At 52.2% G+C, this 14,422-nt stretch overlaps 1 protein-coding gene across 1 annotated transcript in view; it reads left to right on the forward strand.

Annotated features, from left to right (window-relative positions):
* Positions 1-13,625, forward strand: part of LOC140724192 (uncharacterized) — a 283,664-nt gene extending 270,039 nt beyond the window's left edge. Inside the window, exons 39-42 of the mRNA XM_073038679.1 lie at positions 9,190-9,360; positions 12,799-12,969; positions 13,125-13,295; positions 13,451-13,625. Of these exons, the coding sequence (XP_072894780.1) occupies positions 9,190-9,360; positions 12,799-12,969; positions 13,125-13,295; positions 13,451-13,625 (688 nt within the window). The remainder of the gene's footprint in view (positions 1-9,189; positions 9,361-12,798; positions 12,970-13,124; positions 13,296-13,450) is intronic.
* Positions 13,626-14,422: the final 797 nt, after the last annotated feature.

Consider the following 14,422-nt stretch of genomic DNA (forward strand, 5'->3'; position numbering starts at 1 on the left):
CTGTGTGATCTCTCTTCCCAATCCCCATTCCTCCTGTGGGATCTCTATTCACCATCCCGCTTTCTCCTGTGGGATCTCTCCTCCATCCCGCTTCCTCCTGTGGGATCTCTCTTCCCAATCCCCCTTCCTGCTGTTGGATCTCCCTTCCCCATCCCCCTTCTTCCTGTGGGATATCTCTTCCCCATCCCCCTTCCGCCTGAGGGATCTCTCCTCCCTATCCCCCTTTGGGATCTTTCCTCCCCATCCCTCTTTCTCCTCTGGTATCTATCTTCCCCTTCCCTTTCCTCCTGTGGGATCTCTCTTCCACATACCCCTTCCTCCAGAGGGATCACTCTGCCTCATCCCCCTTCCTCCTGTGGGATCTCTCTTACACTTCCCCCTTCCTCCTGTGGGATCTCTCTTCCCCATCCCCTTTCCTCCTGTTGGATCTCTCTTCCACATCCCCCTTCCTCCTGTGGGAATCTCTCTTCCCCATCCCCCTTCCTCCTGTGGGAACTATCTTCCCCATCCCCCTTCCTCCTATGGGATCTCTATTCCCAATACCCCTTCTTCCTGTGGGATCTCTCTTCAACGTCCCCATTCCTCCTCTGGGATCTCTCTTCCCCATCCCCCTTCCTCCTGTGGGATCTCTCTTCCCCATCCACCTTCCTCCTCTAGGATCTCTCTTCCCCATACCACTTCCTCCTGTGGCATCTAACTTTCCCATTCCCTTCCTCCAGTGGGTTCTCTCTTCCCCATTCCCTTCCTCCCGAGGGATGTCTCTAACCCTTCCCCCTTCCTTCTTTGGGATCTCTCCTCCATCCCCCTTCCACCTGTGGGAACTCTCTTCCCCATCCCCTTCCTCCTGTGGGATCTCTCTTCCCCATCCCCCTTCCTCCTGTGGGAACTCTTCCCATCCTCCTTCCTCCTGTGGGATCTCTTCCCCATCCCCCTTCCTCCTGTGGGATCTCTCTCCATCCCCCTTCCTCATGTGGGATCTCTCTTCCCCGTCCCCCTTCCTCCTGTGGGATCTCTCTTCCCCCTCCCCATTCGTACTGTGGGATCTCTACTCCCTATCCCCCTTTGGGATATTTCCTACCCATCCCTCTTTCTCCTCTGGTATCTATCTTCCACTTCCCTTTCCTCCTGTGGGATCTCTCTTCCCCGTACCACTTCCTCCAGAGGGATCACTCTGCCACATCCCCCTTCCTCCTGTCGGATCTCTCTTCCACAACCCCCTTCATCCTGTGGGATCTATATTCCCCATCCTCCTTCCTCCTTAGGGATCTCTCTTCCCCATCCCCTTTCCTCCTGTGGCATCTCTCTTCCCCATTCCCTTCCTGCCGAGGGATCTCTCTTCCCCATCCCCCTTCCTCCTGTGGGATCTCTATTCCCCGTCCACCTTCATCCTGTGGGATCGCTCTTCCGCATCCCCCTTCCTCCTGTGGGATCTCGCTTCCCAAACCCCTTCCTCCTCTGGGATCTCTCCTCGATCACACTTGCTCCTGTGGGATCTCTCCTCCATCCCCCTTTCTCCTGTGGGATGTCTCTTCCCCATCCCCCTTCCTCCTGTGGGATCGCTCTTCCCCATTCTCTTCCTCCCGAGGGATCACTCCTCCCCAACCCCCTTCCTCCTGTGGGATCTCTCCTCCATCCCCCTTCCCCCTGTGGGATCTCTCTTCCCAATTCCCCTTCCTCCTGTGGGATCTCTCTTCCCGATCCTACTTCCTCGTGTGGGATCTCTCCTCCATCCCCCTTCATCCTGCGGGATCTCTCTTCCGCATCCCCCTTCCTCCTGTGGGAACTCTCTTCCCCATCCTCCTTCCTCCTGAGGTATCTCTCTTCCCCATCCCCCTTCCTCCTGTGGCATCTCTCTTCCCCATTCCCTTCCTGCCGAGGGATCTCTCTTCCCCATCCCCCTTCAACCTGTGGGATCGCTCTTCCGCATCCCCCTTCCTCCTGTGGGATCTCTCTTCCACTTCCCCCTTCCTCCTGAGGGATATCTCTTCCCGATCCCACTTCCTCCTGTGGGATCTCTCTTCCCAATCCCCCTTCCTCCTGTGGGATCTCTCTTTCCCATCCCCCTTCCTCCTGTGGGATCTCTCTTCCCAATCCCCCTTCCTGCTGTGGGATCTCCCTTCCCCATCCCCCTTTCTCCTGTGGGATCTCTCTTCCCCATTCCCTTCCTGCCGGGGGATCTCTCTTCCCCATCCCCCTTCCTCCTGTGGGATCTCTATTCCCCGTCCCCCTTCCTCCTGTGGGATCTATCTTCCCGATCCCACTTCCTCCTGTGTGATCTCTCTTCCCAATCCCCATTCCTCCTGTGGGATCTCTCTTCACCATCCCGCTTTCTCCTGTGGGATCTCTCCTCCATCCCGCTTCCTCCTGTGGGATCTCTCTTCCCAATCCCCCTTCCTGCTGTTGGATCTCCCTTCCCCATCCCCCTTCTTCCTGTGGGATATCTCTTCCCCATCCCCCTTCCGCCTGTGGGATCTCTCCTCCCTATCCCCCTTTGGGATCTTTCCTCCCCATCCCTCTTTCTCCTCTGGTATCTATCTTCCCCTTCCCTTTCCTCCTGTGGGATCTCTCTTCCACATACCCCTTCCTCCAGAGGGATCACTCTGCCTCATCCCCCTTCCTCCTGTGGGATCTCTCTTACACTTCCCCCTTCCTCCTGTGGGATCTCTCTTCCCCATCCCCTTTCCTCCTGTTGGATCTCTCTTCCACATCCCCCTTCCTCCTGTGGGAATCTCTCTTCCCCATCCCCCTTCCTCCTGTGGGAACTATCTTCCCCATCCCCCTTCCTCCTATGGGATCTCTATTCCCAATACCCCTTCTTCCTGTGGGATCTCTCTTCAACGTCCCCATTCCTCCTCTGGGATCTCTCTTCCCCATCCCCCTTCCTCCTGTGGGATCTCTCTTCCCCATCCACCTTCCTCCTCTAGGATCTCTCTTCCCCATACCACTTCCTCCTGTGGCATCTAACTTTCCCATTCCCTTCCTCCAGTGGGTTCTCTCTTCCCCATTCCCTTCCTCCCGAGGGATGTCTCTAACCCTTCCCCCTTCCTTCTTTGGGATCTCTCCTCCATCCCCCTTCCACCTGTGGGAACTCTCTTCCCCATCCCCTTCCTCCTGTGGGATCTCTCTTCCCCATCCCCCTTCCTCCTGTGGGAACTCTTCCCATCCTCCTTCCTCCTGTGGGATCTCTTCCCCATCCCCCTTCCTCCTGTGGGATCTCTCTCCATCCCCCTTCCTCCTGTGGGATCTCTCTTCCCCCTCCCCATTCGTACTGTGGGATCTCTACTCCCTATCCCCCTTTGGGATATTTCCTACCCATCCCTCTTTCTCCTCTGGTATCTATCTTCCACTTCCCTTTCCTCCTGTGGGATCTCTCTTCCCCGTACCACTTCCTCCAGAGGGATCACTCTGCCACATCCCCCTTCCTCCTGTCGGATCTCTCTTCCACAACCCCCTTCATCCTGTGGGATCTATATTCCCCATCCTCCTTCCTCCTTAGGGATCTCTCTTCCCCATCCCCTTTCCTCCTGTGGCATCTCTCTTCCCCATTCCCTTCCTGCCGAGGGATCTCTCTTCCCCGTCCCCCTTCAACCTGTGGGATCTCTCTTCCGCATCCCCCTTCCTCCTGTGGGATCTCTCTTCCACTTCCCCCTTCCTCCTGAGGGATCTCTCTTCCCCATCCCCCTTCCTCCTGTGGGATCTCTCTTTCCAATCACCCTTCTTCCTGTGGGTTATCTCTTCCCCATCCCCCTTCCTCCTGTGGGATCTCTCTTCCCCATCCCCCTTCCTCCTGTGGGATCTCTCCTCCGTATCCCACTTAGGGATCTTTCCTCCCCATCCCTCTTTCTCCTCTGGTATCTATCTTCCCCTTCCCTTTCCTCCTGTGGGATCTCTCCTCCCCGTACCCCTTCCTCCAGTGGAATCTCTCTACCCCATCCCCCTTCCTCCTCTGGGATTTCTATTCCCGGTCCCCCTTCATCCTGTGGGATCTCTCTTCCCCGTCACCCTTCCTCCAGAGGGATCACTCAGCCTCATCTCCCTTCCTCCTGTGGAATCTCTCTTCCCCATCCCCCTTCCTCCTGTGGGATCTCTCTTCCCCATTCCCTTCCTGTCGAGAAATCTCTCTTTCCCGTCCCCCTTCAACCTGTGGGATCTCTCTTCCGCATCCCCCTTCCTCCTGAGGCATCTCTCTTCCCCATTCCCTTCCTGTCGAGAAATCTCTCTTTCCCGTCCCCCTTCAACCTGTGGGATCTCTCTTCCGCATCACCCTTCCTCCTGTGGGTTCTCTCTTCCCCTTCCCCCTTCCTCCTGAGGGATCTGTCTTCCCCATCCACTTTCCTCCAGAGGGATCACTCTGCCTCATCTCCCTTCCTCCTGTGGAATCTCTCTTCCCCATCCCCATTCCTCCTGTGGGATCTCTATTCCCCGTCACCCTTCATCCTGTGGGATCTCTCTTCCGCAACACCCTTCCTCCTGTGGGTTCTCTCTTCCCCTTCCCCCTTCCTCCTGAGGGATCTGTCTTCCCCATCCACTTTCCTCCAGAGGGATCACTCTGACTCATCTCCCTTCCTCCTGTGGAATCTCTCTTCCCCATCCCCATTCCTCCTGTGGGATCTCTATTCCCCGTCACCCTTCATCCTGTGGGATCTCTCTTCCGCATCCCCCTTCCTCCTGTGGGATCTCTCTTCCCCATCCTCCTTCCTCCTGAGGGATCTCTCTTCCCCATCCCCCTTCCTCCTGTGGCATCTCTCTTCCCCATTCCCTTCCTGCCAACCGATCTCTCTTCCCCATCCCCCTTCAACCTGTGGGAACTCTCTTCGCCATCCCCCATCCTCCTGTGGGATCTCTATTCCCCATCCCCCCTCCTCCTGTGGGATCTCTCTTCAACGTCCCCCTTCGTCCTGTGGGATCTCTCATCCCCATCCAACTTCCTCCTGCGGGATCTCTCTTCCCCATTCTCAATCCTCCTGTGGGATCTCTCTTCCCCATACCACTTCCTCCTGTGGGATCTCTCTTTCCCATTCCCTTCCTCCAGTGGGTTCTCTCTTCCCCATTCCCTTCCTCCCGAGGGATGTCTCTTCCCCTTCCCCCTTCCTTCTTTGGGATCTCTCCTCCATCCCCCTTCCACCTGTGGGAACTCTCTTCCCCATCCCCTTCCTCCTGTGGGATCTCTCTTCCCCATCCCCCTTCCTCCTGTGGGAAATCTTCCCCATCCTCCTTCCTACTATGGGATCTCTTCCCCATCCCCCTTCCTCTTGTGGGATCTCTCTCCATCCCCCTTCCTCTTGTGGGATCTCTCTACCCCGTCCCCCTTCGTCCTGTGGGATCTCTCTTCCCCCTCCCCCTTCGTCCTGTGGGATCTCTACTCCCCATCCCGCTTTGGGATCTTTCCTCCCCATCCCTCTTTCTCCTCTGGTATCTATCTTCCCCTTCCCTTTCCTCCTGTGGGATATCTCTTCCCCATCCCCCTTCCTCCTGTGAGATCTCTCTGCCTCATCCCCCTTCCTCCTGTCGGATCTCTCTTCCACATCCCCCTTCATCCTGTGGGATTTCTCTTCCCCATCTCCCTTCCTCCTGGGGAATCTCTCTACCCCATCCCCCTTCCTCCTATGGGATCTCTATTCCCCGTCCCCATTCATCCTGTGGGATCTCTCTTCCCCGTCCCCCTTCCTCCTATGGGATCTCTATTCCCCGTCCCGCTTCCTCCTATGGGATCTCTATTCCCCGTCCCCATTCATCCTGTGGGATCTCTCTTCCCCTTCCCCCTTCCTCCAGAGGGATCTCGCTTCCCCATCCCCCTTCCTCCAGAGGGATCACTCTGGCTCATCTCCATTCCTCCTGTGGAATCTCTCTTCCCCATCCCCCTTCCTCCTGTGGGATCTCTACTCCCCGTCCACCTTCATCCTGTGGGATCGCTCTTCCGCATCCCCCTTCCTCCTGTGGGATCTCGCTTCCCAAACCCCTTCCTGCCAACCGATCTCTCTTCCCCATCCCCCTTCAACCTGTGGGAACTCTCTTCCCCATCCCCCATCCTCCTGTGGGATCTCTATTCCCCATCCCCCCTCCTCCTGTGGGATCTCTCTTCAACGTCCCCCTTCGTCCTGTGGGATCTCTCATCCCCATCCAACTTCCTCCTGTGGGATCTCGCTTCCCCATTCTCAATCCTCCTGTGGGATCTCTCTTCCCCATACCACTTCCTCCTGTGGGATCTCTCTTTCCCATTCCCTTCCTCCAGTGGGCTCTCTCTTCCCCATTCCCTTCCTCCCGAGGGATGTCTCTTCCCCTTCCCCCTTCCTTCTTTGGGATCTCTCCTCCATCCCCCTTCCACCTGTGGGAACTCTCTTCCCCATCCCCTTCCTCCTGTGGGATCTCTCTTCCCCATCCCCCTTCCTCCTGTCGGATCTCTCTTTCCCATCCCCCTTCCTCCTGTGATATCTCTCTTTCACATCCCCCTTCCTCCTGTGGGATCTCTCTTCCCCATCCCCCTTTCTACTGTGCGGCCTCTCCAAGATGCTCATCCACTGAGAGACCTGACACCTGGTCAGGTTCATTTCCCAAAACCAGATCAAGTACAGCCTCTCCTCTTATAGGCTTAACTACATATTGTGTCAATAAGAAACTCAACGCCATCTACACCCCTCACTCTAGTGAGATGCCAATCAATATTTGGGAAATTAAATTAAATTAAATTTCCTCCGGTTCCATACTCACTTTTCCATTGTCACAATTGTTTGGTCCTATTCTCTCACATCTTATCCTCTTGCTGTTCACATACTTGCAGAATGCTTTGGGGTTTTCCTTAATCCTGTCCGCCAAGGCCTTCTCATGGCCCCTTCTAGCTCTCCTGATTTCATTCTTAAGCTCCTTCCTGCTAGCCTTATAATCTTCCAGATTCATATCATTACCTCGTTTTTTGAACCTTTCATAAGCTCTTCTTTTCTTCTTGACTAGATTTACAACGGCCTTTCTACATCACAGATCTTGTCCCCTACCATCCTTTCCATGCCTTATTGGAGTGTACCTTCTCAGAAACCCATGCAAATATCCCTTGAACATTTTCTACATTCCTTCGGTACTTTTCCCTGAGAACATCTGTTTCCAATTTATGCTTACAAGTTCCAACCTGATAGCCCCTTAGTTCACCTTACTCCAGTTAAAGGTTTCCCTAACTTACCTGATCCTATACCTCTCTAGGGGTATGGTAAAAGAGACAGAATTGTGATCACTATCTCCAAAATGCTCTCCCACTGAGAGACCTGACACCTGACCAGGTTCATTTCCCAATACCAGATCAAGTACAGCCTCTCCTCTTGTAGGCTTATTTACATATTGTGTCAGAAAACCTTCCTGAACACACCTAACAAATTCCACCCCATCTAAACCCCTCACTCTAGGGAGATGCCAATCAATATTTGGGAAATTAAAATCTCACACCTCAACAACCCTGTTATTATTACTCCTTTCCAGAACCTGTCTCCCTATCTGCTCCTCGATGTCCCTGTTACTGTTGGGTAGTCTATACAAAACACCCAGTAGAGTTATTGACCCCTTCCTGTTCCTAACTTCCACCCACAGAGACACCGTAGACAACCGCTCCATGTCTTCCTCCTTTTCTGTAGCCATGACACTATCTTTGATCAACAGTGCCAGGTCCCAACCTCTTTTGCCTCCCTCCCTGTCCTTTCTGAAACAATTAAATCCTGGCACTCGAAGTAACCATTCCTGCCCCTGCACCATCCTAGTCTCTGTAATGGCCACCACATCATAGCTCCAAGAGCTGATCCACGCTCTAAGCTCATCTGATTTATTCATCATACTCCTTGCATTAAAATAGACACATCTCAAACCATCTGACCTAGTGTCTCCCTTTCTATCACCTACGTATCCTCCCTTTCACACTGTCTCCAAATTCTCTCTATTTGTGAGCCAACCTTCCTCTCCTCCATCACATCAATTTGGTTCCCTCCCCCAGCAATTCTAGTTTAAACTCTCCCCAGTAGCCTTAGCAAACCTTCCTGTCAGGATATTGGTCCCCCGGGATTCAAGTGCAACCAGTCCTTTTTGTGCAGTTTACACCTGCTCCAAAAGAGGTCCCAATCATCCAGAAATCTGAATCCCTGCCTCCTGCTCCAATCCCTCAGTCACACGTTTATCCTCCACCTCATCCTAATCTTATTCTCACTGTCGCGTGGCACAGGCAGTAATTCCAAGATCACTACCTTTGAGGACCTGCTTCTCAACTTCCTTCCTAACTCCCTGTAGTCTACTTTCATGACCTCTTCCCTTTTCCTACCTATGTCACTGGTACCAATATGTACCACGACCTCTGGCTGTTCTCCCTCCCACTGCAGGATATCTTGGACGTGATCAGAAACATCCCAGACCTTGGCACCTATGAGGCAAACTACCATCTGAGTTTCTTTCCTGCGTCCACAGAATCGTCTGTCTGACCCCCTGACTATAGTCCCCTATCTCTGCTGCCATCCTCTTCCTTTCCCTGCCCTCCTGAGCCACAGGGCCAGACTCTGTGCCAGAGGCACTGACACTGATGCTCCCCAACCCATAGGCCACCACCCCCCGGCAGTACTCGAACAGGGGTACTTATCGTCAAGGGGTACAGCCACAGGGGTACTCTCTAGTACCTGCTTCTTGCCCTTCCCTCTCCTGACTGTGACCCACTTCCTCAGTCTCCCATGGCCCCGGTGTGACCACCTGCCTGTAACTCCTCTCTATCACCTCCTCACTCTCCCTGACCAGACGAAGGTCATCGAGCTGCATCTCCAGTTCCCTAACTCAGTCCCTAAGGAGCTGCAGCTCGACACACCGGGTGCAGATGTTGCCGTCCAGGAGGCTGGGAGTCTCCAGGATCTCCCACATCTGACACCGAGCACAGAAAACCAGCCTCACACACATACTCTCTGTCTGTATTGTAAACAGATAACCTACCTCACCTTGACCCTTTATCGCCGAAGCCCCGTTGAGCCAAAGCCTTCCTACTCTGTCACCCGCTCCTCTGACGCTCGCTCTGTAAATCTGTCTTCCTTTTAAACTCTTCTCGCTGTTCTCACTGGCCGACTTGCGCAGTCGTGCTGAACAAAAACAAATCAGTAATTGTGTACCTGATAAACACTGGGGTTTTGTACCGTCTCCTGTCTCTCTGTGTCCTTCACCCTCACTCTCTCTCATCTCCAGGCTGGACAATGTCGGTCTCACAGATTCTGGTGTCGAGGATCTCGCCTCCGCTCTCAGTACAAAACCGTCACTGACGGAGCTGGACCTGAGTGATAATAAACTGGGAGATTCAGGAGTGAAACTGGTGTCTGCGGCTCTGAGGAAATTGGAGTGTAAAATACAGAAACTAGGGTAAGTACCAGACTGTGGGAGATTGTGTTTACAGTCACTGGGTGTCTGACACTGAACATTAATGTGATCAGTAATTGTGTTACTGATAAACACTGGGGATTTGTACCATCTCCTGTCTCTCTGTGTCCTTCACCCTCCCTCTCTCTCATCTCCAGGCTGTGGGGTGTCGGTCTCACAGATTCTGGTGCCGAGAATCTCGTCTCCACACTCAGTACAAACCCATCACTGACCCATCTGAACATGAGTAAGAATAAACTGGGAGATTCAGGAGTTAAACGGGTGTCTGCGGCTCTGAGAAATGCGGGGTGTGAAATACAGAAACTGGAATAAATACCAGACTGTACGAGATTGTGTTTTCAGTCACTGGGTGTCTGACACTGAATATTACTGTGATCAGTAGAAACAAAGAAATATAGAAAATATAGAGCACATTATTGGCCCTTCAGGCTCGTCAGGCACGACCTGCCTTTCACAAAGCCATGCTGACTATTCCTAATCATATGCCTTTCCAATTGTTCATAAATCCTGCCTCTCAGGATCTTCTCCATCAACTTACCAACCACTGAAGTAAGACTGTCTAGGCTGTAATATCCTAGGCAATCCCTACTCCCTTTCTTGAATAAGGGAACAACATCCGCAACCCTCCAATCCTCCGCAACCTCTCCCATCCTCATTGATGATATAAAGATCATTTCCAGAGGCTCAGCAATCTCCTCCCGCACTTCCCACAGTAGCCTGGGGTACATCCCACCATCTCCCGGTGACTTATCCAACTTGATGCTGTCCAAAAGCTCCAGCACATCCTCTTTCTTAATATCTACATTCTCAAGCTTTGCAGTCCACTGCAAGTCATCCCTACAATCGCCAAGATCCTTTTCCGTCGTGAATACTGAAGTGAATGATTCATTAAATACTTCCTCTATTTCCTCCGCTTCCATACACACTTTTCCATTGTCACACTTTTTTGGTCCTATCCTCTCACATCTTATCCTCTTGCCCTTCACATACTTGCAGAATACCTTGGGGGTTTTCCTTAATCCTGTCCACCAAGGCCTTCTCATGGCCCCTTCTAGCTCTCCTAATTTCATTCTTAAGCTCCTTCCTGCTAGCCTTATAATCTTCCAAATTCATATCATTACCTAATTTTTTGAACCTTTCCTAAACTCTTCTTTTCTTCTTAACTAGATTTACAACGGCCTTTGTGCACCACGGATCTTGTACCCTACCATCCTTTCCATGTCTCATTGAAACGTACCTACTCAGAACCCCACGCAAATATCCCCTGAACATTTTCTACATTTATTCGGTACATTTCCCTGAGAACATCTGTTTCCAATTTATGCTTACAAGTTCCAGCCTGATAGCCTCATAGTTCCCCTTCCTCTAACTTGCCTGCTCCTATCTCTCTCTAATGCTATGGTAAAAGAGCTAGAACTGTGATCACTATCTCCAAAATGCTCACCCACTGACAGAACTGACACCTGACCGGGTTCATTTCCCAATAGCAGACCAAGTACAGCCTCTCCTCTTGTAGGCTTATCTACATATTGTGTCAAGAAACCTTCCTGAACACACCTAACAAACTCCACCCCATCAAAACCCCTCACTCAAGGGAGATGCCAATCAATATTTGGGAAGTTAAAATCTCACACCTCAACAACCCTGTTATTAAAACTCCTTTCCAGAATCTGTCTCCCTATCTGCTCCTCGATGTCCCTGTTACTGTTGGGTGGTCTATACAAAACACCCAGTAGAGTTATTGACCCCTTCCTGTTCCTAACTTCCACCCACAGAGACGCCGTAGACAACCCCTCCATGACGTCCTCCTTTTCTGCAGCCATGACACTATCTCTGATCAACAGTGCCAGGTCCCCACCTCTTTTGCCTCCCTCCCTGTCCTTTCTGAAACAATTAAATCCTGGCACTTGAAGTAACCATTCCTGCCCCTGCACCATCCTAGTCTCTGTAATGGCCACCACATCATAGCTCCGAGAGCTGATCCACGCTCTAAGCTCATCCGTTTTATTCATCATACTCCTTGCATTAAACTAGACACATCTCAAATGATAGGACTGAATGTGTCCCTTCTCTATCTCCTGTCTATCCTCCCTTTCGCATTCTCTCCAAATGTTCTCTATTTGTGAGCCAACCTTCCTCTCCTCCGTCACATCAGTTCATTTCCCACCCCCCAGCAATTGTATTTAAACTCTCCGCAACAGCCTTAGCAAACCTTCCTGACAGGATATTGGTCCCCCTGGGATTCAAGTGCAACCTATCCTTTCTGTGCAGGTCACACCTGCTCCAAAAGAGGTCCCAGTGATCCATTAATCTGAATCCCTCCCTCCTGCTCCAATCCCTCAGCCACACGTTTATCCTTAACCTCATCCTATTCCTATTCTCACTGTCTTGTTGCACAGGCAGTAATCTCGAGATTACTACCTGTGTGTTCCTGTTTCTCAACTTACATCCTAACGCCCTGTAGCCTGTTTTCAGGACCTCTTCCCTTTTCCTACCTATGTCATTTGTACCAATATGTACCACGACCTCTGGCTGTTCTCACTCCCACTGCAGGATATCTTGGACGCGATCTGAAAACCCCGGACCCTGGCACCTGGGAGCCAAACTACCGCCATTGATGTGTTTCCTTCCTGTGTCCCAACGATTCGCCTGTCTGACCCGCTAACTACGAAATCCCGTCTCTCTACTGCCATCCATTCCCTGCCCTTCTGGACCACAGGGCCAGACTCTGCGTCAGAGGCACGGCTACTGTTGCTTCCCCCACGCCCCCGCCTTAGGCCGCCACCCCCCCCCCCCCCCCCCCGCTATATAGGTACTTGAACAGGAGTACCTATTGTCAAGGGGTACAGCCACAGGGGTATTCACTAGTACCTGCATGTTGCCCTTCCCTCTCCTGACTGTGACCCACTTCTTCAGTCTCCCATGGCCCCGGTGTGACCACCTGCCTGTAACTCCTCTCTATCACCTCCTCGCTCTCCCTGACCAGATGAAGGTCATCGAGCTGCATCTCCAGTTCCCTAACTCGGTCCCTAAGGAGCTGCAGCTCGACACACCGGGTGCAAATGTTGCCGTCCAGGAGGCTGGGAGTCTCCAGGATCTCCCACATCTGACACCGAGCACAGAAAACCAGCCTCACACACATACTCTCTGTCTGTATTGTAAACAGATAACCTACCTCACCTTGACCCTTTATCGCCGAAGCCCCGTTGAGCCAAAGCCTTCCTACTCTGTCACCCGCTCCTCTGACGCTCGCTCTGTAAATCTGTCTTCCTTTTAAACTCTTCTCGCTGTTCTCACTGGCCGACTTGCACAGTCGTGCTGAAGAAAAAAAATCAGTAATTGTGTTACTGATAAACACTGGGGATTTGTACCGTCTCCTGTCTCTCTGTGTCCTTCACCCTCACTCTCTCTCATCTCCAGGCTGGACAATGTCGGTCTCACAGATTCTGGTGCCGAGGATCTCGCCTCCGCTCTCAGTACAAACACATCACTGACGGAGCTGGACCTGAGTTATAATGAAATGGGAGATTCAGGAGTGAAACTGGTGTTTGCGGCTCTGAGGAACTCGGAGTGTAAAATACAGAAACTGGGGTAAGTACCAGACTGTGGGAGATTGTGTTTACAGTCACTGGGTGTCTGACACCGAATATTAATGTGATCAGTAATTGTGTTACTGATAAACTCTGGGGATTTGTACCGTCTCCTGTCTCTCTGTGTCCATCACCCTCACTCTCTCTCATCTCCAGGCTGAGGGATGTCGGTCTCAAAGATTCTGGTGCCAAGGATCTCGCCTCCGCTCTCAGTACAAACCCATCACTGACGGAGCTGGACCTGAATGATAATAAACTGGGAGATTCAGGAGTGAAACTGGTGTCTGCGGCTCTGAGGAACCCGGAGTGTAAAATACAGAAACTGTGGTAAGTACCAGACTGTGGGAGATTGTGTTTACAGTCACTGGGTGTCTGACACTGAACATTAATGTGATCAGTAATTGTGTTACTGATAAACACTGGGGATTTGTACCGTCTCCTGTCTCTCTGTGTCCTTCACCCTCACTCTCTCTCATCTCCAGGCTGAGGGGTGTCAGTCTCACAGATTTTGGTGCCGTGGATCTCGTCTCCGCTCTCAGTACAAAACCATCACTGACGGAGCTGGACCTGAATGATAATAAACTGGGAGATTCAGGAGTGAAACTGGTGTCTGCGGCTCTGAGGAACCCGGAGTGTAAAATACAGAAACTGTGGTAAGTACCAGACTGTGGGAGACTGTGTTTACAGTCACTGGGTGTCTGACACTGAACATTAATGTGATCAGTAATTGTGTTACTGATAAACACTGGGGATTTGTACCGTCTCCTGTCTCTCTGTGTCCTTCACCCTCACTCTCTCTCATCTCCAGGCTGTCCAAAGTCGGTCTCACTGATTCTGGTGCCGAGGATCTCGTCTCCGCTCTCAGTACAAAACCATCACTGACGGTGCTGAACCTGGGATCAAACTCTCTGACAGACGGATCTGTCCCCGCTCTCCGCCGCCTCATACTGACCCTCCCGAGTCTGGAGTGGATCTGGTGAGTGTTTGTGTTAATGTTCAATGTGATAAAATATCAGCGGATCCGCGGGTTTTCTGGTGATATTTGTCTGTGAGTGTTGTTGAAACATTAACCCCGGTCCCCTGTTACTGACACTTTTGTGTAATCTGTTTATTTCATCTTTATTCTTCCATCTGTTTCAGGCTGAGGGGGAATCGGTTCAGCGAGACCGGGCAGGAGACACTGAGATCTCTGCGGGGAGTCAGACCCGGACTGAGAGTGGATCTGTGAACATCTAATGTGTGAACATCCCCGCCCGCGGGATGGGGACATTTGGCCGATACCCCGCCCTCCCCTTTAACTCCCGCCCTTACCTTTAATGTCCGCGCGCCAGGGGAGATTCGCAACGGTTTTAACGGAACCGGCTCGGGTCTCTCGCGCTGGAGCGGTCCCGCAGTGACGTGTTTCCGCCTGTTGTCCGGCGGGACAGCTTCCGCCGGATGTGAGTGTTCGAGAC

The sequence above is a fragment of the Hemitrygon akajei genome, unplaced genomic scaffold, assembly GCF_048418815.1.
Source record: "Hemitrygon akajei unplaced genomic scaffold, sHemAka1.3 Scf000172, whole genome shotgun sequence".
Lineage (NCBI taxonomy): Eukaryota > Metazoa > Chordata > Chondrichthyes > Myliobatiformes > Dasyatidae > Hemitrygon > Hemitrygon akajei.